The 27,823-nt window shown below is 42.2% G+C and overlaps 1 protein-coding gene and 1 non-coding gene across 2 annotated transcripts in view; both read left to right on the forward strand.

Moving 5' to 3' along the window:
* LOC110305614 (NACHT, LRR and PYD domains-containing protein 1a-like) overlaps positions 1-24,822 on the forward strand; it is a 59,281-nt gene extending 34,459 nt beyond the window's left edge. Inside the window, exons 8-15 of the mRNA XM_085829278.1 lie at positions 1,277-1,376; positions 2,797-3,020; positions 7,790-8,052; positions 8,535-8,660; positions 17,970-18,111; positions 21,301-21,345; positions 21,777-22,074; positions 24,754-24,822. Of these exons, the coding sequence (XP_085685404.1) occupies positions 1,277-1,376; positions 2,797-3,020; positions 7,790-8,052; positions 8,535-8,660; positions 17,970-18,111; positions 21,301-21,345; positions 21,777-22,069 (1,193 nt within the window). The 3' untranslated portion in view covers positions 22,070-22,074; positions 24,754-24,822. The remainder of the gene's footprint in view (positions 1-1,276; positions 1,377-2,796; positions 3,021-7,789; positions 8,053-8,534; positions 8,661-17,969; positions 18,112-21,300; positions 21,346-21,776; positions 22,075-24,753) is intronic.
* Positions 24,823-26,588: 1,766 nt separating this feature from the next.
* Positions 26,589-26,719, forward strand: LOC115032696 (small nucleolar RNA SNORA17). The gene has a single exon (XR_003838324.1). It is a non-coding gene; the product is annotated as a small nucleolar RNA SNORA17 (small nucleolar RNA).
* The last annotated feature ends 1,104 nt before the right edge of the window (positions 26,720-27,823 follow it).

The raw sequence follows: 27,823 nt of genomic DNA on the forward strand, positions 1-27,823 counted from the left end.
GTAGGAGGAAGTCATCATTTCACTTTCTGTTTTGAATTTTTTATTTTATACAAAAGTACTATATTTACATCATTTCTACCCTTCTGTCTATTCACTCCAACTCCTCCATCCACAAAGTCTCACATTCCTAACTTCTTCTTTAATATTATTGTTGTTAAATATGTGGGTATACACTTATGTATATGTATGTATGTGAAGAGTCCATTTACTGTTGGTCATGTGTACATGTTTGAGGATGGCCACTTAGGATTGGATAACCTGTGTGGTAACCCTTGCCTGGGGAAGACTGATGATACCTCTCTCCTACCAGCTGTTAAGTGCTTATAGCTCTTTATTCTGATGTAGAGCAATGTGAGATTTATCTCATTCACATTAGCATGTCAACTACTGTTGTCATTGGAAAGATCTTGTTGAGTCAGTGATATTGTTGAGGTCACATGGGTACAAATTCCCTGTCCCATACAGAAAACATTATCTGTAATAAATGTCCTGAAAGTGGTCATCATTTCTATCCTTCTGTCTCTAACATGGAATGGAATAGTACAAGCTTGCCACAGACAAGAGCCCCACCCCTTGTAAGACCTTCCACACCTAGAACCCAGAGGGAGCATTACTTCCTTCTCTCTCAGCCTTGGAGGCTACTGCTGCTCCTCTCCCAATTCTGTGGCTTGTATCAGGTTCTGTACGAGGGCTCACTGTCTCATTCTGATCTGCTATAGCCTAGAACTCACCTCTGTATCCCTGTACATCCATCTTTTGAGTCATGTTCTGTTCTCAACATACGCACTTGAGACATGCTAGGAAGAAAACTAAAACTCTAAGACTGGCTTAGGAGCAGTTATGGAAGGATGGCTGCTCAAAAAGCACAATGTAAAACACACACACACACACACCATACACACAAACTCACTCACGCTACACACACACTACACACACACACATTTGAGTGTGTGTGTGTGTAGTGTGTGTGTGTGTATGTGTGTGTGTATGTGTGTGTGTATGTGTGTGTGTGTGTGTGTGTGTGTGTGTGTGTGTGTGTGTGTAGTGTATGGATGGAGGTAGTCCAAGGACCAGTGATACAGTCTGCTGATGCACTTCCTGATAGGCCTAGGCTGGTCAACCTAGAAAAGGGTTCAGTCATCGTACATTACTGGGGAATTCAGGGTAGATGAGGCTGGACAACACAGAATGATCACTGGCTGGCCTCTTCTACAGGAGTGGTACTTAAAACTTGTACCATTAAAGAACTTTTATCAATGCTCTCTTGTCTCTCCAGGAGACAAACACATGGAATCTCTTTGGACTGACAATGACTTCTGGGGTCCTACAGGACCTGTGGCTACTGAGGTGGTTGATAGAGAGAGGAACCAGTACCGGTGAGTGAGCTCTGCTTGGCAAAGGATGGCTTTCCCCAGTCTACTTTCCATATGGGATCCACACAGATAGACCTCCCTACCAACCCAGTCTCTACTGTAACTTTCTCCTTTGCCAGTACAGAAGACAAGGCCAGGACTACAATAAGAATTTGGCACTGTTATAAAAATAGGGGTCTTCTTCAATTTTTTTTTTAAATTTAGAAAATAGGAGACAAATACTTTCCTGTCCAGTTCCTCAGATCCATCAACCACTTCCAATTTGTTTCAACCACGCTTATTCTTTCTTTGTCAACACTGTCACAGTATTGTGACAGTATAGCTCTTACAGTATTATATGGACAAGATATCATGATTTTACCCACTATAACTCCACTAGGCATCACACATAATTAAGATAGGACCCAGTCTTCCACAACCAGCACACCACTACCAGATCAACTGTGCTGACCTGCGTCCATCGTTTCACCTAAACAGTCTGTGCTCAGCTTTGCTCATTATCTAACATGTGATCTTTCTGGTGATTATTGCATTCTCTCTCCTCTTGATAACTGTTTTCCCTGTCTCTTACCTTTCCCCTACATCCATTTATGCTCTGCATTCTTGTTTTACTAACAACAGTGTATGTCAAGAACCCACTGAAGCTAAGAACTTGACTGTGTATACTGCAGCCCTGTTCTCCAAGAATTATGGTCTCATGAATAATGAATGACTAAATACACAACCATAGTGTCTTTTATACCCTGTTACCCTCCTCCAACACTGTCACAGTCACGGTCACAGCTAAAGAAATTGTCACTTTTCATTTCCTCCCACAGAAACTGGCACTTGTCAACCCAATAGTAGCCAAACAGACAGGATTGAGGAAATAACTGAAGTTCTTGGTAAACCAGTATTTCAGGGCCAATGATTTATGACTATTACCATCAGATAGACTCTCAATATTGGGAAATATACACTTTAAAAATATAAACACTAAAAACTGAAGATGTACCTGATTGTTTGAGCCATTGTCTAGTGTGTACAGGTCTTTGGTTTGTCCCCCAAACTTCACACACACATGTACACAGACACTCATGCACACACACACACACACACACACACATACACACACAACTATTTCATCACTTTCATCAACATTACAGGAAGAGCTGATAGCTCTCTACATGTGTTACATGGAGGTTTGCAATAGATCACTCAGTACTCACAGTTCTCTAAGATGGTGTTGTTATTAATCCTATGTACAGATGATGAAACACATTTGAGAGGTTAAATGACTAATCAGAGATCCACATAGACAGCAGAGGAAAAAAAGTCAGAGCCAACTGCCTGAATTCAGCTGTGTCCTGAGCTCTGCATTGGGTCTGCATACAACAGATGAGTAGAACTGGTTTGAATTGATGTCTGCCTCTCTCTCTTTCAGAGTTCAATTGCCCATGGCTGGTTGCTACCACTGTCCCAGCACAGGACTCCACTTTGTGGTGACAAGGGCAGTGACAATAGAGATTGAATTCTGTGCCTGGAGCCAATACCTGGATGAGACTTTTTTAAAGCACAGTCACATGGTGGCTGGACCACTGTTTGACATCAAGGCTGAGCAAGGAGCTGTGACTGCTGTGTACCTCCCTCATTTTGTGGCTCTACAAGGTAACCAAGGGAAGATTATGGAGGAGGGTAATGGGAGGTAATAATGGGTTGCCATCACAGTCCATATAGGAACTGAAGGATAACAGATGATAAATAAGTGGTTCAAGGTTTCTATAATGAGGCAGAGCAGTTTCCAGAGGTAGACAATGAGATGTTTTGTCATCCCTACTTGTATGATAGATCTTCTTGGAAGCACATATCTCCCAGCCTCATGACTTTATTTCTGTTTTACCAGAAGGAATCCCTAACTAGACAGTGATGTCCTCAGTAGCAATATTAACTGGTGATTATCAAGTACTCTTTACAAACTATGTGCCTCAAGGTGTACTATGTCTGCTTAGATGGAAGGGTATCCTGAGACATGAGAGCCCAGGAACCACACAGCTCTGAGAGAAAACATCCTCAGCAGAGGCATTGCAGCTCCCAGGGGAGGGTCTCCCCAGCTGACTGGAGAAGCTCAGGATCCTCAATTCTGCTCCTTCTCTTTGCTTCTTCTCTTCATCTCTTCATTGCTTCTTGTCTCCTTCCAATCAGAGTCACGCCAGGCAGAAAATCCTATGAAAGACATTTATTGGAGGGTCCAAGATCTGGGGTGAAAAATCCAGAGATAGCTACCCTCTGCTCCCAGAAGTGAACAGCAAGGAATTGGACTATGGACAGGGTTTATTTAGGACTTCTGAGGGGTGGAGCTTTTCAGTGCAGAGATTTCCAGATTGAGGATTGATGAGATTTCAAGTCCTGAGCTTGGGGAGCTCAAGGATATGTGGGGTTTCCTGTTCAGGGATTGATGAGGTTTTTGCTCAGAGATGGGTAGGATTTTGTAGGAAGGAAGCTCAGGGATTAGCAGTTTTCCTGCTCAGGAATTGGTGCTTTTATTTTCACTTCCTTTTCCCTGCACTGGACTCATTGCTTAGGGTGGGAAGTCCTTCCCGGATAAAGGCAGCTTTGGCTAAGGCACAATCACTGTGGGGCTTCTGAGGAGGTTGGAGGGCAGGTGCTATCACTGTGAACAGCTCCTGTGGAACAGATCCTGCAATGGAGCTTTACCAAGGCTGTAGATTAAGGCAGGGGAGAAGGTATAGCTACAGTGGACAGCTCCTTCTCTGAGGTATCCTGGTGACACAATTTTGACAGGAGCTGCCATTTTGGACATTTTACTGTAGCACCCATAGCCTGGGGCAGGAAGGAGGGGCCTTGCACAGATTTGAAGAGGTTTTTGCAAAGTGAACTTTGGAAACTATAAAGAATATTTGTTACTCAGGGTCAACCAACACTGTAAGTCATTACATTCTTACAGGCAGGAAGAAAATGGTGTCACCACATTATATTTGAGAACTCGAACCACAAAAGAAGAGTATTCTAAGAACAGAGAGGGCTCATAAAGTGTTCCAACCACAGAGATCTCCAAATATTCCTTCAGAAAATTGCCTAATAAATACAAGTTTCCCAATGAATGATCTCATAAAGAAAGCCAATACTACAGTCTGTGATCCCAGAACTCTGGAGGCTGAGGAAAAATAAATTAGAATTCAAGAGCATTCTCAACCACACAGCCATACTCTATCCCAAAAAGCAATAATAATAAGAAAACCAGGAATAGTACAAGTGGCTGGTGAGGTTTAATTCCTTTCCTGCTTCAAGAAGCATAACAATAGGATCACCATAGACACCATAGAATCAAACTCACAGCAAAGAAAGAAGGTGTTTGTTCATAGTATGATGCTAATGAGTAGCATGTGGTGGGGATGTAGGGGTGAAGCAACACACACATACACACTCACCCACAGATATACCCCTCACCACCTGCAGCAGTTGGGAGAACTAGCCCTAGGGTCATCATAGTGGGTGAGCTGGCTCTACCCCTGACTAGCCACAGCACTTGGGAGAGCTAGGCATGCAGATTGCCTGGGCAGCAGAGCAGTGCTGGCCCTGATAAAAGGGGAGTGGATGAGCCAGCCCTGAGTACACAGTGAGGGAGAGCTGGCCCCACCACCCATCTGCAATGAAGTAGCATGGGCCAACAGAAGAAGAAACGACCTCTGCCTTCTTTCCCCTCACCACATGAGGCAGTCCAAAAATCTGACCCCAGGGTCATAACAGTAGACCCATAAGCAGGAACTACATCAAATTAACAAGTGGCATTCATCTTCACAATTCTAACCATTGTGAACTTCATAGTCAAACACATCACTTTGAATCGTGACTATCTAATCTCTGTCTCTAAAACTTCAGTTTCATCTCATCATGAAAAATACAATCTGGTTTCAAGGGTCCCATAAGACCTTAATAATTCCAAGAGATTAAAAGTCTGCATCTGAACAGAGATGCAATGCAATTACTTGAATCATGAGCTCCTGAGAAATAAAAAAAACAAGTTACATACTTTCAACATACAATGGTACAAAATAAAACACTGACATTCCAACTTGAAAGAATCAGATCATAGCAAGGACTGCTAAGACCACAGCAAAACAAACTCCATCATCCCAATTTCTGCAGCTTTGTGTCCAGACATGGAATTCATGGTATCATTTTCTGAACTCCAAAGGACTTAGCTAGCTCCCCCTCTCCAGTTCTACACATGAAGCACACATACCCTCTCTGTTAGACCATGTCTCTACTCACTGCCTAAAACTATTTAGCAGAAAAAGTGTGGTTCTGGCTTTTCCAACATCCTAGGATTTACATTCCCTCTTAGGTGTCACTTTCAAAGTTTCATAGAATGACCTACTAGGACATCCTCAAAGGATCTTTGACTCAGACACAGTGCTTGGCCTCAGCTTCTATCTGAAGCTATGCATCCTGACTCAATGAACCCCCCTCAATATAGGATCTTTCAAACATAAAAAAAAAACCCTACATAGATGATACTGCCAAGTTCTATTGACAGCTTTGAGACTTGGCCACACCGATTATCTGTATGATGTTCTGACCATAGGGAAACATTTACTTGAGTATTTTTGGAAGAGAGGAAACCATCCATTAAGGCTTTCTGCATTTAAATAAATTTGGCTCTTCACAAGATGAAGTCTATAGAGTGAGTTTTCCCCTCAAGACACCTTTCCTATTGCCACAGCACAATACAGTTTTCCCTTCTGTGATGAGGATCTCTTTAACAACTACAGCTGATTTTAAAGAATCACTCAGAATGTTTTTTGTCCTGAAACTTCTCCAACCAAATTAGCTCCTTATATTTAAATTCATCTTCACTCACACTGAAGGCATTAACATAATGCATCTGTGTTCTTGAATAAACTGTAGCATAAACAGACTCTTTCCATTTAAATTGCCCAATAAAAATCTTTCTACTCTCAGGAACCTCATGAGCAGGCCTCCATTGGCTCTCAGCATTCTTGTCTTTCCTGCATTCACCATAACACCACCATAAGCTTTCCTCTCAGGATAGAGTATTTCTAGGCCCGAGTATCAAATTCTTCAATATTCTATCCACCAAACAGTTCCAAAGGCCTAAGAACCACTTAATCTTGCTTTTTATAGCAACAACCCAACTCCTGGTATAAACTCTTTGTCCAGGATACTTTACTGTGACTGAAAAAAAAAAAAAAGAAAAAAAAGAAAAACCTGACCAAAAAACTGAGGAGAGAATAGACGTATTTTGCCTCACAGTTCAAAGGTAAAGTCAGTTCATCACAACATGAAACTATGAAAGCATGGGAGTGTGTCACCTGGTAAACTTGCATCAACAGATAGGAAGCTGACAACAGTGAATGCCTGTTCTCATGTGACCTTCTCCATTTAACACAGTTCTGGATCCTATTCCATGGAATGATGTTAACCACCTGTGCTAGATCTTCCCAAATCAATTACCCTAATCAAGATAATCTCCTTCTATTATGCCCCCAGGCCTAGACCCAAGGTGATTCGAGATTTCATTAAATTCACATTTAAGATTAACCATTCCAGGGATTCTTATAGCTTTGTCTTCAGTGAACAAAGGTGCCCTAGGTCTCAATCATAACAACAAAACTCAGTCCTGCAGCAAAGACATTAGTGGATACTGCAAAATCCCAAAACAATGTGGTTGGTGATGGCAGCACCTTGTAAACCTGCAGGTTGTCAAGTTTCTGGCAGTAGCCTCTGAGACTGTATTTTTTATAGCATTCATGAAGGAGACCAACATGAACCTCCACTCCACTGTGAAGATTCATGCAGTAACTATCCAGGAACAAAGTCAAAGATGTCTCCCAATGAGAGGCAGCCTGCATGAGTCACCCCTGGAAGAAAGTCACATTTACCTTCCCTGTCATCATGAATTTGTGATGAAAAATAGGTGATAATTCTGCAGTATTGTCACTGGAAGTTAATTAGTAAATCTTAAATTTTAGTCAATTTTTCTCATAAATATCAAAATTAAATACAAACTAAATGGAAATAATAATAAAGGCATGTTACAGAAGAAAATTTTTACTTGGGCTTCAGTTTCATAGGATGATTTAAAGACCTTCATGGGAAGGAGCATGGCAGCAAGCAGGCAGGCATGGCAGCAGTAGCTGAGAGCTTACATTCTGATGGGAGAGGAAGAAAACTGACAGTGGTATAAGCTTTTCAAACCTCAAAGCCCACCAGTGACACAGCTCCTTCAACAAGGCAATACCTCCTAATCCTTCCCAAGCAGTTCCAACAAATAGAGCAGACCATTCTCACTCAAACCACCACAGTCATTCTAAATCCTTATGTAGTAGTTTCCCAGCCCAGCATGGATTGATGGGAATACTAAATCTACATCCCTTGAATCTCTTCTTTCACAGAGGGAATCGTGGACAGCTCCTTGTTCCATGTTGCCCACTTTCAAGAACATGGGATGGTCCTAGAAACACCAGCAAGGGTGGAACAGCATTACGCAGTACTGGAAAACCCAAGCTTCTCCCCAATGGGGGTTCTACTGAGAATGATTCCAGCTGTTGGACACTTCATCCCCATCACTTCCATCACACTGATCTACTATCACCTCTATCTCAGGGATGTCACCTTTCACCTTTACTTGGTCCCCAATGACTGCACTATTCGGAAGGTGACACAAATATGGGGTTATGGTGGGCAAACAGAAAATTTGAGTCATAGCTACTTAGCCCCTTGGAGAGATTCTGAACTAAGAGTTTGGATATGTTTCTATATGGGGAACCTGATGTGCCTATAAAATACTGTCTTCTCATTCCCTACCCCATACGCCAGAGTCTCATTCAACTGTCTTTGATGCCAATTTACAAATTCTTAAACAGCTTCTATAGCATCTTTTCACCCATCAGAAGGATGAAAATGCTCTATGCCCAACCTGTAGCAATTCCCTTCTTCGGTGTCAGTTACCCTGTTCCCAAAATGAACATGAATGGGGCCAACAATCCAAATATGAGTGTGTCAAAAGAGAAGGTAGAAGGGAGCTAAAGAGGTGTCAACCCTACCCCACAAAAGGGACTGGTCAACCACCTCACTTCATTCAGATCAGCTGTCATAGCTCAGAAATCTAGATAAATCACTGTCTGTAATGTTCCTTAGGCCATTGATGAGGAAGAAATGAAGTTTCAGTTTGTGAGAATAAACAAGCCACCCCCAGTAGACACTCTTTATATTGGTTCCCGCTATATCGTGTCTGCCACCAAGAAGGTGAAAATTATCCCAAAGGTGAGCATCCAGGTGTTTCTGATGCAAGGCTTGGGAAACCTGTTGGCTGCTTACAAGGTTTTGTAGAAAACTGAGATTGGGGAGAGAGCAATTAAGATATGGGATGAGCAAGTATACAACAAAGTTAGGTGGAAATTAATTTAAGGAACCCATCAAAAATGCAGACAAGACCTGGGGACTTGAGGAAATCGATTCAATATTGCACAGAGAAGTTTCCCACTAAACATGGAGAGATGAAGCCCAGGCTGAGAATGTGTGAGCAGGACTTTCAGGATGAGCTCTCACTCATCTGTGGCTGTTATGGTTTGAATCTGAAATGTCTCCTACAGGTGTAAATGGTTAAACAGTAAATGTTGGTCTCCACACAGTGGAAGTATTTTGCAAATTTGTGGAATCAAATCTGTGAGGCAAGGCTGTCAGAAGCAAGCTGAATGTGGCAAACCTTGGGGCTTATAGCCATGCCCTGCTCCCTCCTCAGACTGCTCATTCCTTATCCTTGGGATATAACAAGCCATGCCACAAAGTTTTCCTCTAACTTGGAGCCTAACCTTTGGTGCATTCACCACCATGAAACTAAACAACATAAACCTTTCCTTAAGCTGCATCTTGTCAGGTTTTGCCAGAATAATGAGAAATGAACTAGCATGCTGGGTCCCAGTTGGGTCCTCCACCTTCTGAGAAAAGATGCTTGTTCATAGGCTGTGGGACTATGGGTCACTGCAGTGCAAAAGACTGTCAGTGTCTAATGTGGTGTGCAAGATCAAGAGATTGTGAGGTTGTGGATAGCCTTCATTTATTTACATGAGTAGAGGCTTCTCACACAGTCTCTCTCCTCTCCTCTCCTCCTCTCCTCCCCTCCTCCCCTCCTCCCCTCCTCCCCTCCTCCCCTCCTCCCCTCCTCTCCTCCTCCCCTCCTCCCCTCCTCCCCTCTTCTCCTCCTCCCCTCCTCCCCTCCTCTCCTCCTCCCCTCCTCCCCTCCTCCCCTCCTCCCCTCCTCCTCTCTCTCTCTCTCTCTCTCTCTCCAGGAACTGGAGCTGTGCTACCGAAGCCCTGGGGAATCCCAGCTCTTCTCTGAGATCTACGTTAGAGACATGGGTTCGGGGATTCAGCTACAACTCAGAGACAAGGGGCACAAGAAACTCAAATGGGAGGCCTTCCTGAAACCAGGTAAGATTAGTTTAAGACCAGAAACCCTGAGAGTTGGAGAAAGGCAATGATTAAGGAGAGGTGTCATTATTGTCATTATTTTTTGGTGTCACAAAACAGTCATATGAGTCATGTGGGTTTCTAGATCAATAAAAGGAGGTAGGAGCACAGTTCAAACTATCACACTGTGTTATTCAGCTCTTCACAATTGTGACAAATATATGAGAAAAAACTTAAAAGAAGAAAGTCTTCATCTAATTCAAGGTCATAAAGCCAAGTTTCAGTCCACGGTCAGCTCCCTCCACCTCTTTAAGCCTGATGTGAAAAAGGATATCATGGAAGTGAGAGCTTCCATGTGAGAGAGAAGGCTGGTCATGTGCCACCAAAGAAGAGAGAGGGAAATGAAGAGAAAAGGTAAGAGAGCAGTGGTGGGAAGAAGAGGAGGAAGTGAAGGTGAGAAGAGGAGAAGAGGGAAAGTCCAAGCACAGCGTTCTCTCCCAGACATGCCCAGTGACTGTCCTCCTCCAACTGTACACTCTGATATGATTCCCTTTCCATTCTCAGTACTCATTCCATGATGAGAGCACTCGTGTATGGCTTCATTCATAGACTCACAGCCCTCAGGACCAGTCACCTTTCATACTGCTGCAGTACCAGTGCTTTAACACATGATCATTTTTCAGGGAACACATCATATGCAAAGCACCACTGCCCTAAGCCCTGTTTTCTCCAACCTGTATTCTCTTTCTGCTCCCACTGCTCTTGAAGTGACAGATTGAAGTGCATAAAGATCTGGCTCCAGTTTACACAGCAACAGCTCAGGAATGGAGTGAAGGGATTTTGTCAGTATGAGATGCTTGATGTTAAATCCATATATAATACATTATTTAATTGATTTTATACATACATACAATTCATTCTATTCACTCTATCTTAAAATGTAAAACAGTAAAAAAAAGAAAACGTACTCTCTTCTCTACCTCCTACTCCTGCCAGCTCTGCTTCTTTTCTATAAACCTCATTGCTACATTCAAAAGGTTTTTCTTTCTCTCACAAAGATTAACTTGGGCCATCTGTGTGATCAAGGGTTATGTATTATCCTGAAGAACATAGTGATATCACAAGCATGTATATAGATGAAATGTTTACCTCCTGATCTCCCATAATTTATTATTTGCCAATAGTTTAACAATAAGTACCCTGTCCCTCCGAGCTGCTCTCTTATGGATAGCTGATTAATGGGCAGGCCCAAATAGTGAGGGTCCAGAGACAGGAGCTGTGGGTGCTATGAGTTCATGATGGCCATGGAAATACCCTGCTTAAAAGACAGCATTTCACAATCCTTCTCTATACAGCATGTTGCTGTATTCTCTCTAATTCTCCTTCCACAATGTTACTTCAGCCTTATTGGGGTGATATAAATGACTGAGTAGAGACTGCTCTGGTTGGGGAGAGAGAAATCCGGCCTACATAGGGCCACAAGCCTCTTCCGGTCAGAAAAGCACCCGGGTAGCTAGGGCGCAGGGTCGGCTGACACTCGCCAGCTACCCACAACACCCGCCACAGGATCTTAAGACTTCTGGTGAGTGGAACACAGCTTCTGCTCCAATCCAATTGCGGGCGGGACCTGAGACTGCATTAGTTAGGGAAGCAGAAACCGGCCTGAGTAGGGCCACAGGCCTCACCGGCGGGATCAGCACCGGGGTAGCTAGAGCGCAGGGTCAGCTGACACCCGCCAGCTACCCACGACCCCTGCGACAGGATTTTGAGACTGCTGGTGAGTGGAACACAGCTTCTGCTCCAGTCCAATCACGCGGGATCTGAGACTGCTTTGGTTGGGGAGGCAGAAATCCAGCCTACATAGGGCCACAAGCCTCTTCCGGTCAGAAAAGCACCAGGGTAGCTAGGGCGCAGGGTCGGCTGACACTCGCCAGCTACCCACAACACCCGCCACAGGATCTTAAGACTTCTGGAGAGTGGAACACAGCTTCTGCTCCAATCCAATTGCGCGCGGGACCTGAGACTGCATTAGTTAGGGAAGCAGAAAACCGGCCTAAGTAGGACCACAGGCCTCTTCCGGCTGGACCAGCACCGGGGTACTGCCAGCTACCCACGACCCCCGCCACAGGATTTTGAGACTGCTGGTGAGTGGAACACAGCTTCTGCTCCAATCTTTAAACAGTGACAACTACAACAACTAACCCCAGAGATTACCAGATGGCGAAAGGTAAACGTAATAATCTTACTAACAGAAACCAAGACCACTCACCATCATCAGAACCCAGCACTCCCACTTCGCCCAGTCCAGGGCACACCAACACACCGGAAAAGCTAGACACGGATCTAAAAGCATATCTCCTGATGATGGTAGAGGACTTCAAGAAGGACTTTAATAACACACTTAAAGAAATACAAAGGAACACTGGTAAACAGGTAGAAGACAGTAAAGAGGAAGCACAAAAATCCCTTAAAGAATTGTAGGAGAACACTGCTAAAGAATTACAAATCCTTAAAGAAAAACAAGATAACCTAATCAAACAGGGAGAAGTCCTTAATGAAAAGCAGGAAAACACATCCAAACAGATGATGGAAATGAACAAAACCATACTAGACCTAAAAAGGGAAGGAAACACAATAAAGAAAACCCAAAATGAGGCAACACTGGAGATAGAAACCCTAGGAAAGAAATCTGGAACCATAGATACCAGCATCAGCAACAGAATACAAGAGATGGAAGAGAGAATCTCAGGTGCAGAAGATTCCATAGAGAACATCGGCACAACAATCAAGGAAAATGTAAAATGCAAAAAGATCCTAACTCAAAACATCCAAGAAATACAGGACACAATGAGAAGACCAAACCTACGGATAATAGGAGTGGATGAGAATGAAGATTTTCAACTCAAAGGACCAGCAAACATCTTCAACAAAATTATAGAAGAAAACTTCCAAAATCTAAAGAAAGAGATGCCCATGAACATACAAGAAGCCTACAGAACTCCAAATAGACTGGACCAGAAAAGAAATACCTCCCGACACATAATAATCAGAACAACAAATGCTCTAAATAAAGATAGAATACTAAAAGCAGTAAGAGAAAAAGGCCAAGTAACATATAAAGGCAAGCCTATCAGAATTACACCAGATTTTTCACCAGAGACTATGAAAGGCAGAAGATCCTGGACGGATGTTATACAGACACTAAAAGAACACAAATTCCAGCCCAGGCTACTATACCCAGCCAAACTCTCAATTAACATAGGTGGAGAAACCAAAGTATTCCACGACAAAACCAAATTCACACATTATCTCTCCACGAATCCAGCCCTTCAAAGGATAATAACAGAAAAAAACCAATACAAGGACAGGAACCACGCCCTAGAAACAACAAGAAGGTAATCCCTCAACAAACCTAAAAGAAGACAGCCACAAGAACAGAATGCCAACTTTAACAACAAAAATAACAGGAAACAACAATTACTTTTCCTTTATATCTCTTAATATCAATGGACTCAACTCCCCGATAAAAAGACATAGACTAACAAACTGGCTACACAAACAAGACCCAACATTTTGCTGCTTACAGGAAACTCATCTCAGAGAAAAAGATAGACACTACCTCAGAATGAAAGGCTGGAAAACAATTTTCCAAGCAAATGGTATGAAGAAACAAGCTGGAGTAGCCATTCTAATATCTGATAAGATTGACTTCCAACCCAAAGTCATTAAAAAAGACAGGGAGGGACACTTCATACTCATCAAAGGTAAAATCCTCCAAGAGGAACTATCAATCCTGAATATCTATGCTCCAAATACAAAGCCAGCCACATTCATTAAAGAAACTTTAGTAAATCTCAAAGCACACATTGCACCTCATACAATAATAGTGGGAGACTTCAACACACCACTTTCACCAATGGACAGATCATGGAAACAGAAACTAAACAGGGAAACAGAGAAACTAAGAGAAATTATGAATCAAATGGATCTGGCAGATATCTACAGAACATTCTATCCTAAAACAAAAGGATATACCTTCTTCTCAGCACCTCATGGTACCTTCTCCAAAATTGACCACATAATTGGTCACAAAACAGGCCTCAACAGATACAAAAATATTGAAATTGTCCCATGCATCCTATCAGATCACCATGGACTAAGGCTGATCTTAAATAACAAAATAAATAATAGAAAGCCAACCTTCACGTGGAAACTGAACAACACTCTTCTCAATGATACCTTGGTCAAGGAAGGAATAAAGAAAGAAATTAAGGACTTTTTAGAGTTCAATGAAAATGAAGCCACAACATACCCAAACTTATGGGATGCAATGAAAGCATTTCTAAGAGGAAAACTCATAGCTCTGAGTGCCTCCAAAAGGAAACTAGAGAGAGCACACATTAGCAGCTTGACAACATACCTAAAAGCACTAGAACAAAAGGAAGCAAATTCACCCAAGAGGAGTAGACGGCAGTAAATAATCAAACTCAGGGGCGAAATCAACCAAGTGGAAACAAGAAGAACTATTCAAAGAATCAACCAATCAAGGAGCTGGTTCTTTGAGAAAATCAACAAGATAGATAAACCCTTAGCCAGACTCACTAGAGGGCACAGGGAAAGCATCCTAATTAACAAAATCAGAAATGAAAAAGGAGACATAACAACAGATCCTGAAGACATCCAAAACACCATCAGATCCTTCTACCAAAGGCTATACTCAACAATACTGGAGAACCTGGATGAAATGGAGAAGTTCCTAGACAGATACTAGGTACCAAAGTTGAATCAAGATCAGGTTAATGATCTAAACAGCCCTATATCCCCCAAAGAAATAGAAGCAGTCATTAATAGTCTCCCAACTAAAAAAAGCCCAGGACCAGATGGGTTTAGTGCAGAGTTCTATCAGACCTTCAAAGAAGATCTAATCCCAGTTCTTCACAAACTATTCCACAAAATAGAAACAGAAGGTACTCTACCCAACTCATTCTATGAAGCCACAATTACTCTGATACCTAAACCACAAAAAGACCCAACAAAGATAGAAAATTTCAGACCAATATCCCTTATGAATATTGATGCAAAAATCCTCAATAAAGTTCTTGCTAACCGAATCCAAGAACACATCAAAACAATCATCCATCCTGACCAAGTAGGTTTCATCCCAGGAATGCAGGGATGGTTCAATATACGGAATTCCATCAACGTAATCCAGTATATAAACAAACTCAAAGACAAAAACCACATGGTCATCTCGTTAGATGCAGAAAAAGCATTTGACAAGATCCAACACCTATTCATGATAAAAGTCTTGGAAAGATCAGGAATTCAAGGCCCATACCTAAACATGATAAAAGCAATCTACAGCAAACCAGTAGCCAACATCAAAGTAAATGGTGAGAAGCTTGAAGCAATCCCTCTAAAATCAGGGACTAGACAAGGCTGTCCACTTTCTCCATACCTATTCAACATTGTACTTGAAGTCCTAGCCAGAGAAATTCGACAACAAAAGGAGATCAAAGGGATACAAATTGGAAAAGATGAAGTCAAAATATCACTCTTTGCAGATGATATGATAGTATATATAAGTGACCCTAAAAATTCCACCAGAGAACTCCTAAGCCTGATAAACAGCTTCGGTGAAGTAGCTGGATATAAAATTAACTCAAACAAATCAATGGCCTTTCTCTACACAAAGAATAAACAGGCTGAGAAAGAAATTAGGGAAACAACACCCTTCTCAATAGTCACAAAGAATATAAAATATCTTGGCGTGAATCTAACTAAGGAAGTGAAAGATCTGTATAACAAAAACTTCAAGTCTCTGAAGAAAGAAATTATAGAAGATCTCAGAAGATGGAAAGATCTCCCATGCTCATGGATTGGCAGGATCAACATTGTAAAAATGGCTATCTTGCCAAAAGCAATCTACAGATTCAATGCAATCCCCATCAAAATTCCAAATCAATTCTTCAACGAATTAGAAAGTGCAATCTGCAAATTCATCTGGAATAACAAAAAACCTAGGATAGCAAAAACTCTTCTCAAGGATAAAAGAACCTCTGGTGGAATCACCATGCCGGACCTAAAGCTTTACTACAGAAAATTGTGATAAAAACTGCATGGTACTGGTATAGTGACAGACAAATAGACCAATGGAATAGAATTGAAGACCCAGAAATGAACCCACACAACTGCGGTCACTTGATCTTCGACAAGGGAGCTAAAACCATCCAGTGGAAGAAAGACAGCATTTTCAACAAATGGTGCTGGCACAACTGGTTGTTATCATGTAGAAGAATGGGAATCGATCCATTCCTATCTCCATGTACTAAGATCAAGTCTAAGTGGATCAAGGAACTTCACATAAAACCAGAGACACTGAAACTTATAGAGGAGAAAGTGGGGAAAAGCCTTGAAGATATGGGCACAGGGGAAAAATTCTTGAATAGAACAGTAATGGCTTGTGCTGTAAGATCGAGAATTGACAAGTGGGACCTCATGAAACTGCAAAGCTTCTGCAAGGCTAAAGACACCATCAATAAGACAAAAAAACCACCAACAGATTGGGAAAGGATCTTCACCTATCCTAAATCAGATAAGGGACTAATATCCAATATATATAAAGAACTCAAGAAGGTGGACTCTAGAAAGTCAAATAAACCCATTAAAAAATGGGGCTCAGAACTGAACAAAGAATTCTCACCTGAGGAATACCGAATGGCAGAGAAGCACCTGAAAAAATGTTCAACATCCTTAATCATCAGGGAAATGCAAATCAAAACAACCCTGAGATTCCACCTCACACCAGTCAGAATGGCTAAGATCAAAAATTCAGGTCACAGCAGATGCTGGCGAGGATGTGGAGAAAGAGGAACACTCCTCCATTGTTGGTGGGATTGCAAGCTTGTACAACCACTCTGGAAATCAGTCTGGCGGTTCCTCAGAAAATTGGACATAGTACTACCGGAGGATCCAGCAATACCTCTCCTGGGCATATATCCAGAAGATGTCCCAACCGATAAAAAGGACACATGCTCCACTATGTTCATAGCAGCCCTATTTATAATAGCCAGAAGCTGGAAAGAACCCAGATGTCCCTCAACAGAGGAATGGATACAGAAATTATGGTACATTTACACAATGGAGTACTACTCAGCTATTAAAAGGAATGAATTTATGAAATTCCTAGCCAAATGGATGGACCTGGAGGGCATCATCTTGAGTGAAGTAACACAATCACAAAGGAACTCACACAATATGTATTCACTGATAAGTGGATATTAGCCCAAAACTCAGGATACCCAAGATATAAGATACAATTTACTAAACGCATGAAACTCAAGAAGAATGAAGACCAAAGTGTGGACACTGTGCCCCTTCTTAGAATTGGGAACAAAACACCCAGGGAAGGAGTTACAGAGACAAAGTTCGTAGCTGTGATGAAAGGATGGACCATTTAGAGACTGCCGTATCCAGGGATCCATCCCATAATCAGCTTCTAAACGCTGACACCATTGCATACACTAGCAAGATTTTGCTGAAAGGACCCAAATATAGCTGTCTCTTGTGAGACGATGCCGGGGCCTAGCAAACACAGGAGTGGATGTTCACACTCAGCTATTGGATGTATCACAGGGCTCCCAATGGAGAAGCTAGAGGAAGTACCGAAGGAGCTAAAGGGATCTGCAACCCTATTGTCGGAACAACATGATGTACTAACCAGAACCCCGGAGCTCTTGTCTCTAGCTGCATATGTATCAAAAGATGGCCTAGTCGGCCATCACTGGAAAGAGAGGCCCATTGGACTTGCAAACTTTATATGCCCCAATATAGGGGAATGCCAGGGCCAAAAGAATGGGAATGGGTGGGTAGGGAAGTGGGGGGCGCTATGGGGGACTTTTGGGATAGCATTGGAAATGTAACTGAGGAAAATATGTAAAAAAATATTAAAAATTTTAAAAAAAAGATAAAAAAGAAAGTTTGTGAGTGGGGATATCGCTGCCTCACAAAATGAGCAAGAAATTCTCACACAGAAACTCTCCCTCACCCTCTGCACCTCCCTTTCCCCTTCCCTCTCCTTCCCCCTCCCCCTCCCTCTCCCCCTCACCTTCCCTCTCCCTTTCCCCCTCCCTCTCCTCACTCCCTTTCTGTCCCTCTCCCAAGGAACTGGAGCTGTGCTACAGGAGCAGCAAGGAATTCCAACTCTTCTCTGAGATCTACGTTGGAAACATGGGTTCAGAGATTAAGCTGCAAATCAAAAACAAAAAGAACATGAAACTCATATGGGAGGCCTTGCTGAAACCAGGTAAAACAAATGGAAGGCCAGAGACCCTAAGGACTGAAGAAAGGCAATGACTAGGGAGTTGTATACTTTCATTATTTCTTAGTGTCACAAGAAAGCAAGATCGGTTTTGTGGTTTAGCATGATCTATAAGAGGTTGTGTAAGCACAGTTTACACTGTGACACTGTAACAGTCAGCACTTCCCACTTCTGACAAATACATTTGAAAAAAACATCAATTTTGAAGAATAAAAAGATTCCTTTGATTCAAGGTCTTAGAACCAAGTGTCAGTCCACAGTAGGCTGCCTCCATCTCTTTGAGCCTATATAAAATTGGTATCACGGAAGTGGGAGCTTCCATGTGAGAAAGAAGGCTGATCTGTGCTCTTTCCAAAGAAGAAAGATGGGAATGGAGAAAGAGAGGGAAGGAAGAGGAGGAAGTGAAGGTGAGAAGAGGAGAAGAGGGAAACTCCATGCACTGTGTTCTCTCCCTGACATGCCCAGTGACTGTCCTCTTACTGTACACTCTGATATGATTCCCTTTCCATTCTCAGTACTCACTCCATGATGAGAGCATTGGTGTGTGGTTTCACTCATAGACTCACAATACTCAACATGAAGTCACCTTTGAATACTGCTGCAGGACCAGTCCTTCAGCTTGTGATCATTGATAAGGGAACACATCATATGCAAAGCACCACGACCCTAAGCCCTGTTTTCTCCAACCTGTATTCTCTTTCTGCTCCCAAAGTCCTGAAAGTGACAGATTGAGGTGCACAAAGATCTGACTCCAATTCACTTAACAGATAAGCTATAACGTGAAGGAATTTTGCCAACATGAGATACACTATCTTAAACCTATACATAATGTGTATTAATAAATTACTTTACCAATTTTATGCATACATACAATGCATTAGGGTCACTCCACCTTAAAAAAGTTAAACAGTAAAAAAAAGAAAAAGAAAAAAAAAGAAAAGCCCTCTCTTCTCTCCCTTCTACTCCTGCCATTTTTGCTTCTTTTCTATAAATCTCTATGCCACATTCAAAGGGGTTTTCTTTGTCTCCCAGGGTTTAAATTTGATCATCTCTGTGACCAAGACTTTTGTACTATCCTGAAGAACATAATGATCTCACCAGGAGGTATACAGATGGAATATTTACTTCCCTCTTTCCCCAAAATTATTATTTCTCAGTAGTTTAGCAGTAAGTGCACTGTCCCTGTGAGCTGCTTCACAATAGATAGTTGATTAAGAGTCCAAGACAGGAGTTGTTGGTGCTATAACTTCATGATGGCCATGGAAATACCCTACTCATAAGACAGCACTTCACAAGTCTTCTCCATACAGTATGTTGCTAACTCCTTCCACAATGTTACTTAATCTTTAATGGGGTGATAAAAATGACAGAGGGATGGGTATTCATCCATACTTTATTCTCAGCATCCTCTACAACCATAAGTATGTGAAGTCACTTCCATTTACACCAAAGACTTCTAAAAGAGGCTGAAAATAGCTTTTGTCTATGGTATGAATATAGATATTTAGAAGGGCATTAGTACTATGTCCATTTAGCCAAGCAGCAACAGTAGCTTCTCTCAAGGGTATAAAATTTCTACAGAACTGGGTTGGTTGATTTGTTTTACAAGATTTATACTGCTAGGTATGGAGTCTATCTTTTTGAGTGAGAATCACAGAGCTAGTGACTGATCCCATCATGTTTGTGCCAGTAGGCAGAAGAGGGACCACCTTGGCAGGTTGGCTCATGATTGTAGAGAACACAGCTGGGTCAGATATTTGTTGATGCCGTTTCTTCCTCAGGAGCCTGAGAGCTTAGCAACTAGAAGGAAGCTTCCAACTCACCTCCAGCTTGAATTCTCTACACTACATGTCTAAGAAGTGTGGTGTATTCAACAATAATGCTGTATCTACTAGCTCATCTGGGTAACTAGTCAGAATAACATGAGCCTGCATTGTCCCAGTGATCTGCAAGACTTCCCTGCCCACGAACTTCTAAGGAGACATCTCACATTTGGAACTGGGTTTTTGTATTGAAACTCATTGCTTCCAGGATCTCCATCTCAAGCCTTGTATGGTTTTGTTTTTCTATACTTACCAAATAATAGGATCCTAGTCTACCTACATTTTACCAATCTGATACTGTCCTTTATTCTGTCCCTAACACCAAGACTCATTTCGAGTTTTCTGCTTTCAAGAGGTTATAGAAGCTTCATATAACAGACGTGGTGTTTACTTCGAGGCATAGGTGGGTATTTCCAGACAGTATTTCTCTATGTAACAAGCCCAGGCCTTAAACTCACAGAGATCTGCTTGCCTCAACCTGCAATGAGCTGGGATTAAAGATGTATGCCACCATACCCAGCCTCCACATGTTTTTTCTAAACTCTGTCCTTTGAGACTCATTAAGACCTATTCCTTTCAATCTGGAGAGTATTCATTATTGGAAGATTAAAACCATGGCCCACTTGTATGCCCAGTCTTACATCTTGGTCTTAAATTCATGGTCACTCTGTCACTTTCTTCAGTAGATGCTCCAGTTTATCTACAGCACAGGATTCACCAAGATGGTCCACCTGCCATGGATTGGAACCCATATCATCTTTGCTTCACATCCATGGAAACAGGGCTTCCCAATACTACAAACAGGGTCCTTCAGCTGACTTCCCTAAACTATTAGAGTACAGTGGATGTAGGGACCATTCAAACCATAAAGGCTTATTTATGAGCTGTATTTTATTAAGCTCCTTCACTTGTGAATAAAATTCTTTCACTATTTCCCTGTGCTCAGACTTGCTTCATCTTGATTCTACCATCAAATCCAGAACACAAGTTTTCAATACCTGAGTTTACAAAATCAAACAAGGATAAAAAGACCTTTCTTTTTTAACCAACATGATTTAAGGAATCTAAGAAGGCTCTTGATTGTTGTCTGCAAGGAATTCCATTGAGAATAAAATTAAGTCTAAGATCATGTAGGAGAAGTGTCTATTGCTCATTTTCAGCTCTATTCTCATTATAATGATAGGCTAGGTCTCCAAGATACCGGATACACAAGGAACTGTTGACCTTCCAGATTATATCAGAATACCTGTAGTTTATTCTCAAAATCTCTTTCATGGGTAGGAGTTTCACAGAATGCACTGAATGTTGGTATGGACATCATTACAGATGCTTCTTCTCTCTGTTCTTTCAGGAGACCTAAGACCTGCTCTGCCCAGGATTTCCCAAGCCCTCAAAGGTTAGTGGACACTCTTAAGATGCTAGAAAAGCCAATAGTATTCTGGTGATACATCACCTGTTCCTCAAGAGAAGGACAGAGAATGAGGAGAGAGCCTCAATTTGCAAAGCTCACCAGAATGTAGGAGAGGCTCATACTCAGGGTAGTCTCCCTCTAATGCCCCGTGTAGCTTCCCATGCTGAAAATACCTCTACTCACTCCCATTCTGAATACCATACCAAAAACCTCTCCTCCTGGTTATGCAGAGTGTCGCACTGATACCTGGCCTCAAGAATGTAAAGCTAAATTTCTACTGGCCTTCCAGAGGAAGATAGGAGCCAGGTGTGCAGAACTAAAGAACAAACACAGGAAAAGAGCAAGAAGTGGACAGCCAGTCAGAGACCCTGAAGGAGCATTTCTTTGCTCAGTGTTTATCTCATCTCTACCCTTAGATGCTCCTTCCTCACTACACTTCATGGACCAGCATCGGGAGCAGCTGGTAGCCCGAGTGACATCAGTAGACCCTCTCTTGGACAAGCTGCATGGTCTGGTGCTGAGTGAAGAGTCCTATGAGGCAGTGCGGGCTGAGAACACAAACCAAGATAAGATGAGGAAGCTCTTCAACCTCAGCCGGTCCTGGAGTCCAGCCTGCAAAGACCAATTCTACCAAGCTCTGAAGGAGACCCATCCTCACCTGGTCATGGACCTCTTTGAAAAGTCAGGTGGGGTCTCTTTGGGATCCTGACATTGGTGAGTCTGAACTCTGCCTGAACTTCCTTTGGTCCTTAGATTCTCCATATATAACCAGTGACCAAATGAGTTTTCTTGCTGATGGCAATGTTTCCAGGACACCTCGTAGGGATCCAGATGCTCCCCCTTGACTTTCTCAGGCAGATCCTGATGTTAGGTGAGCATCTCAGAAATCACCCAGTGGAGCCAGTAATCTATTCAGAGCTTTTCCAGCATTCTCTAAAGGTCAGAGTGGCCAGCCTCAAGCCACCCTGACCCACCATGGTACAAGCAGGATTTGGATCCTGAGAATGGAAACAAATAGATGATAGTTCTCCCTGGAAAGTGAATGTCTTATGAATAAGAAAGGAACAGGGCTTTTAGAACTCATATTGTCTGGTCAGCAATATACGGAAGTCATATGATAGATCATGTCACACAGTGCCAGAAATATCTCAGATTCAGGGCATATTGTGAATTAACCTTGGGCAGTTGCATGTGATGAATTTGCAAGCCTCACATTTGGTTACATCATCCCTTATGAATGTGTGAGTCAAGGTTACAAGGCTTTCCCTCCAGATCATGTTCTGCATCCTACCTGCCAGGCCAATGGACAGAGCAGTTAGCTAGCTTCCCAGTGTTTCCTATATTTCCCTCTTGACTCAGCAGGTGCGCTAGCTCTGCTGTGGGTATCTCTAAGCCCTGCTTCTCTTTCTCTTTTGGAATACAGTATTTTCTCAATCTAAGTCCTGCCCTTACTCAGTCACAGGCAGGCAGCTTCAGTCCAGACATCTTACCCAGAAGACTCCAGAATTTTTCTGGATATTTCCAAGTTTTGAGCTTCCTTTCTGTGATACTAACTTCATCAAGAATTTAGAAATATCTTAAACTAAACAAATAAGTCAATGACAGATAAATCCAAGATTTTTAAGTGTTTATGATAGATAGAACACACTGGGCTGTCAATTAAGGTTTTTAAATGTGTGTGACAGGACACACTGACCTTATTTGTAAATAATTAAAATGTTAAAATATCAGAAATTTATACACATTTTATACAGTGAGCATCTTAAATCTTATAAAAAGGAAATATGTTAGAGTTCATGAATTATTGATGTATTAAAATGAGTTCCCATTACCTTCTCTGTCTTCTTACTGCAATACAAGGTCACCGGGTGATCTGTCTGACCCATGCCTCCGTAATGACTTGGTTAGGATGGGAGGAGACACAAGCCCTGACAGAATAGACTTTCTGTGGCCAGCATCAAATCTGCACTGAAACAGCCTCAATAACCGAGGTTATCAACTTGGCTCCTTCAGAGGACAAGCAGCATGGACAGCAGTCAGGACCAGTGCTTCAATCAGATAACGGCACATTTGCAGGAAAAGGAGTGTTAGTGAATAGAATGTCTCAGTATTGGGTTTTCATCCAAGAAATGTTACTATTCCTTCTCTAGTTCGGCGTCTAAGGATGTTATCTGCAGCCTGCACAGCTGGTGTCCTGGTAATACAAACACATGGTATGGTGCCAACAAGAGACAACTGCAACTGCAGGAACAGTCAGATCCTTTAACAAGTCCAAAGGGACAATAAGCATTTAGAAATGGAGACTTTAATGTAAACATTCATCTAACATAAACCAATAATTTAAAAGAAATGCACTTTGAATATGAAAGAAGTGTATTGACCTGTTTACATTTGTGTTAACGATAATTTAACCAAATTACAACAGTTAATTTCTTGACATTGAACTTAAGATGACTAAGGGCTCCTTTTTAAATGTCCTACATGAAGGGAAACTTACAGAGATTATAAATGTCAACTATCTTCTTACATGGCAGTCTGCTGGGGAAAAGGTTTGTGTGTTTGTTTTGTATTGTTTTGATTGTGTTTGTTGTTGCTATTGCTGTTTTTTAACTGTAAAAACCCATTCATAAAGACTGTTTTGTGTCAAGTTAACAGTTGTGGCTTAGGAGTCCATATAATGGGTTTATCTATGTGACCTGATACCAATAGTCACAACAGAAAGCAGATTGGTCCTGCTTCTTTGCTAGAATGTGGTGGAGTAGTTTGGGGTGTACATAGCTGTGTTTTCCAGCCTGGTCCTTCCTTACAATCCTAGAATGTTTAAACATTTGGTGTCTTCCAGGAAACATATTACAAAATTAGAAACCAAACCCTTTGGCTCTAAATATCTCATGAGTTTGGCCTTTATAAAAATAAATAAGCCGGCTGTGGTGGTGCACGCCAGTAGGATTTGCTGAAGGAGGCAGAGGCAGGAGGATCACAAGTTCGAGGCCAGCCTGGGCTACACATTTTAAAAAAATAAATAAATAAGTCTTTATTTCTTAGTCTATGTCTACTTATTTTTATTTTTTAATTATTTGTTTATTTATTGATTATATGTGAGTACACTGTAGCTGTCTTCAGACACTCCAGAAGAGGGAGTCAGATCTCATTACAGATGGTTGTGAGCCACCATGTGGTTGCTGGGATTTGAACTCCGGACCTTCGGAAGAGCAGTCGGGTGCTCTTACCCACTGAGCCATCTCACCAGCCCTCTACTTATTTTTAATCCAGGGATAAAGATGGATCAGAAATTGAAGGAATGTTTAAATAGTGACTGGCCCAACTTGAGATCCATCTCATGTAAGAAAGCCAATCTCTGACACTATTAATGATACTTTGCTATACTTTCAGATAGGAGCCTAGCATCACTTTTCCTGAGAGGCTTCATCCAGCGCTGGATGGAAACATATACAGAGACCCACAGACAACATGAAGTAGTGCTTGAGAGGCTTCTGGAAAAGTGAGGAGAACTGAGCAAGCTGGAGGGGTCAAGGACAGCACAAGAAGACCTACAGAGTCAACTAACCTGGGGCCATGGGGACTCACAGAGATGGAACTACCAGCCAAAGAGCATGCAGTGACTGCACCTAGGTCCCGTACATGTTTGTAGCAGATGTGCTGCTTAGTCTTCATGTGGGTCCACTAACAATAAAAGAGGAGGTTGTCTCTGACTCTGTTGACTAATCCATTTCCTCTAACTGGACTGCATGGTTGCTCCTCAGTGAAAACAATGGGCTTAGGCCTACTGCAGGTGGATGTCCCAGGGTGTGATGGTATTCAACGGATACTTCACCTTCACTGAGGATAACTGGAGGGGTTGGGGGAGGATTGTATAAGTGTGGGATTGGGAGGAAAAGAGGGAAGGGAAATGCAATCAGGATGTAAAGTGAATATATTTTTTTTTAATTTAAAAATAAGAATTTAAACCACTTTATTCTAAAATAATCATGGTGGGCATTAAAATGGTTGTATATTTTCAAAGTATTTCACTTTAATTGAAACTTGTCTTTTTATAAATAAACATTAAATACTTCAAAAACAAGAATCTAGTGAAAGTCAAGGAAATCCACTCATACTTTATGCCTTTATCCTTGAGGGACAAATATTATAAAGTATTTCCATTTAGTAAAATCTGATCTAAATTTGTATATTTCCTCTATTGTAATTTCTGTGTAATAATGTGGCTTCTTCTAAAACCATACAGACAACAAATACTCCTAGGAAACTCTCATCACTTTTCATCTTGGAAGGAAACTTCTTGCAACACAGGGTGTGTCTTCATTTGCTTCCTGTTGCTGAGATGAACACCAGGACTGCACACAGGCTGCTTGGGGAGGAACACGGTCACTTCACTGTACAGCTTGCTGTCTTTCCTGGGGGGACAGGGCAGAAACCAAAGGCCACACACTGCAGCAGAGGCCATGGGACAGTACTTCTCACTGGCTTTCTCTCCAGGGCTTGCTCAGCCTGCTGTTTTTTCCATCAATGTTTTTATTTATTGATCTTCATGGGTATAATTAAAATAGAGTAAGTCATTTACTTTTAAAAATACATATAAAGGGTATGGGGGACTTTTGGGATAGCATTGGATATGTAAATGAGGAAAATACCTAATAAAAATATTTTTAAAAATACATATAAAAAGCAGTCGCCCTTTAACTTTTTTGTTTTAAAATAATAGAAAGCATGAATTCAAATAATTATTAATTTTTACAAGTTTCATTTTTAGCTTCATATTATTTTTAATTAGATTTTTCTTTATTTATATTTCAAATGTTATCCCCTTTCCTAATTTTCTCTCTGAACATCCCTGACCTCTCCTCCCTCCCCTGCTCCCTAACCACCCCCCAATCCCATTCCTAGCCCTGGCATTCCCCTATTTTAGGGCATAGAACCTTCACAGGACCTAGGGCCTCTCCTCCCACTGATGACCAACTATGCCATCTGCTGCTACATATACAGTGGAGCTGTATATTTTCCACAAGTCCCACCACGTGTTTTCTTTGATTAGTGGTTTAGTCTCAAGGAGCTCTGGGGGTACCGGTTAGTTCATATTAATATTCCTCCTATGGGTCAGCCTGCATTCTTACATGCCCCAGGAGCACCTGCTCAGGAATGGCACCATCCACACAGGACACTACCATGCTGTATCAATTATGTTGTCCCAGGAAAAGATTCCCACAACGCATGCCCCTAGATGTGTTTCAGGTATGGCTGCTGTGTCACATGTGCATCAGAAGGTGACAGAGAGGAGAGAGCCTATGCTAAGGCTCAGTGTTCTGACCTATGGACTTCTGAATGATTAGTGACACTCCCTGAACAAAGTAAGCCCATGACAACCACCACTCCTGTGCACACCCAGAATGAGGAGCTAGCCAGATGGTGAGCTAGCCCAGACAGGGTCGACAGTAAGCCCTCAACAACCACCTGTCTGACACCATGGGGCATGGACAGAGAACTAGCCTGAGATAACCACCAGTCTATACTGTGCAGTTCTGCAGGTAGCATGGGGAGGAAACCATGACAACAATGATCCCTGTCCAGAGCCAGAAAGCACAGGCAGGGAATCACACACCTGAGAGCAACCCTGACACCACCCCAGACACGCAAATCCCTTGTGCCACTAAGAGGAACAAGTAAGTGGTGGAGAAATGTGAGAAAGAGAAACAGAAGGATGTGGGCACAATGAAGAGAAGCAGAACTGGAGAATCGAGGGTAATGTGGAACAGCCTGATGTGAACAGCCAGTGCTGCCCCCTGGGACCATGGTGGGGTTCTGTCCAGTGCTGCCTCTGGGGGACCATCAGGATCTATGGTACTTCAGCAGCAGTGATTAATTACCCCCAAAATCCAGGCAGAAATCCCTGGTCTGGGCTGCTGTCCAGGGACATACTGATGTCTGAGTAGTGGTGTGTAGAACTGGACCTGCCTTCTCCTGGGCCCCAGAAAGAACAAGACCTAGGGGTATCAGAAGAAGAGAACTGAATCTGCCCTTACCCAGTTGGAGTTCTCAGGAGAACAGGCCCCAAACATTGTGATGTTGTTGTTGTATAGCACCAAAGGTATGAGTGTGGAAAGTTGGCCCTGCCATTGTCTCCCCTAAACTGGTATGGATAAGGGAGAGATTTTCCCCTTCCCCCTCCAACTCTTCCCTCACCATCTGAAGCAGACATGAAACCTGGCCCTGCATTGATGACAGCTGGAGAATTGGCCCTGCTCCAGCACTAAGAAAAAGGGCCACACCTGGCATTGGAGCATTATACAGCTTCCAGTCATATTGGGAACAAAAGTGAACTGGCCCTTTAGGATATAAGATGGCCCTGAACTTGTCTGACTTGCATCAACTTAGATAAGGAGAGATTCCCTTCCATACCCTTACCCCTATAACCAGCAAGAGAACTGGCCCTGTGGTAACACATGTG

The sequence above is a fragment of the Mus caroli genome, unplaced genomic scaffold (assembly GCF_978045245.1).
Source record: "Mus caroli unplaced genomic scaffold, Mus_caroli_1 scaffold_13, whole genome shotgun sequence".
Classification (NCBI taxonomy): Eukaryota; Metazoa; Chordata; class Mammalia; order Rodentia; family Muridae; genus Mus; species Mus caroli.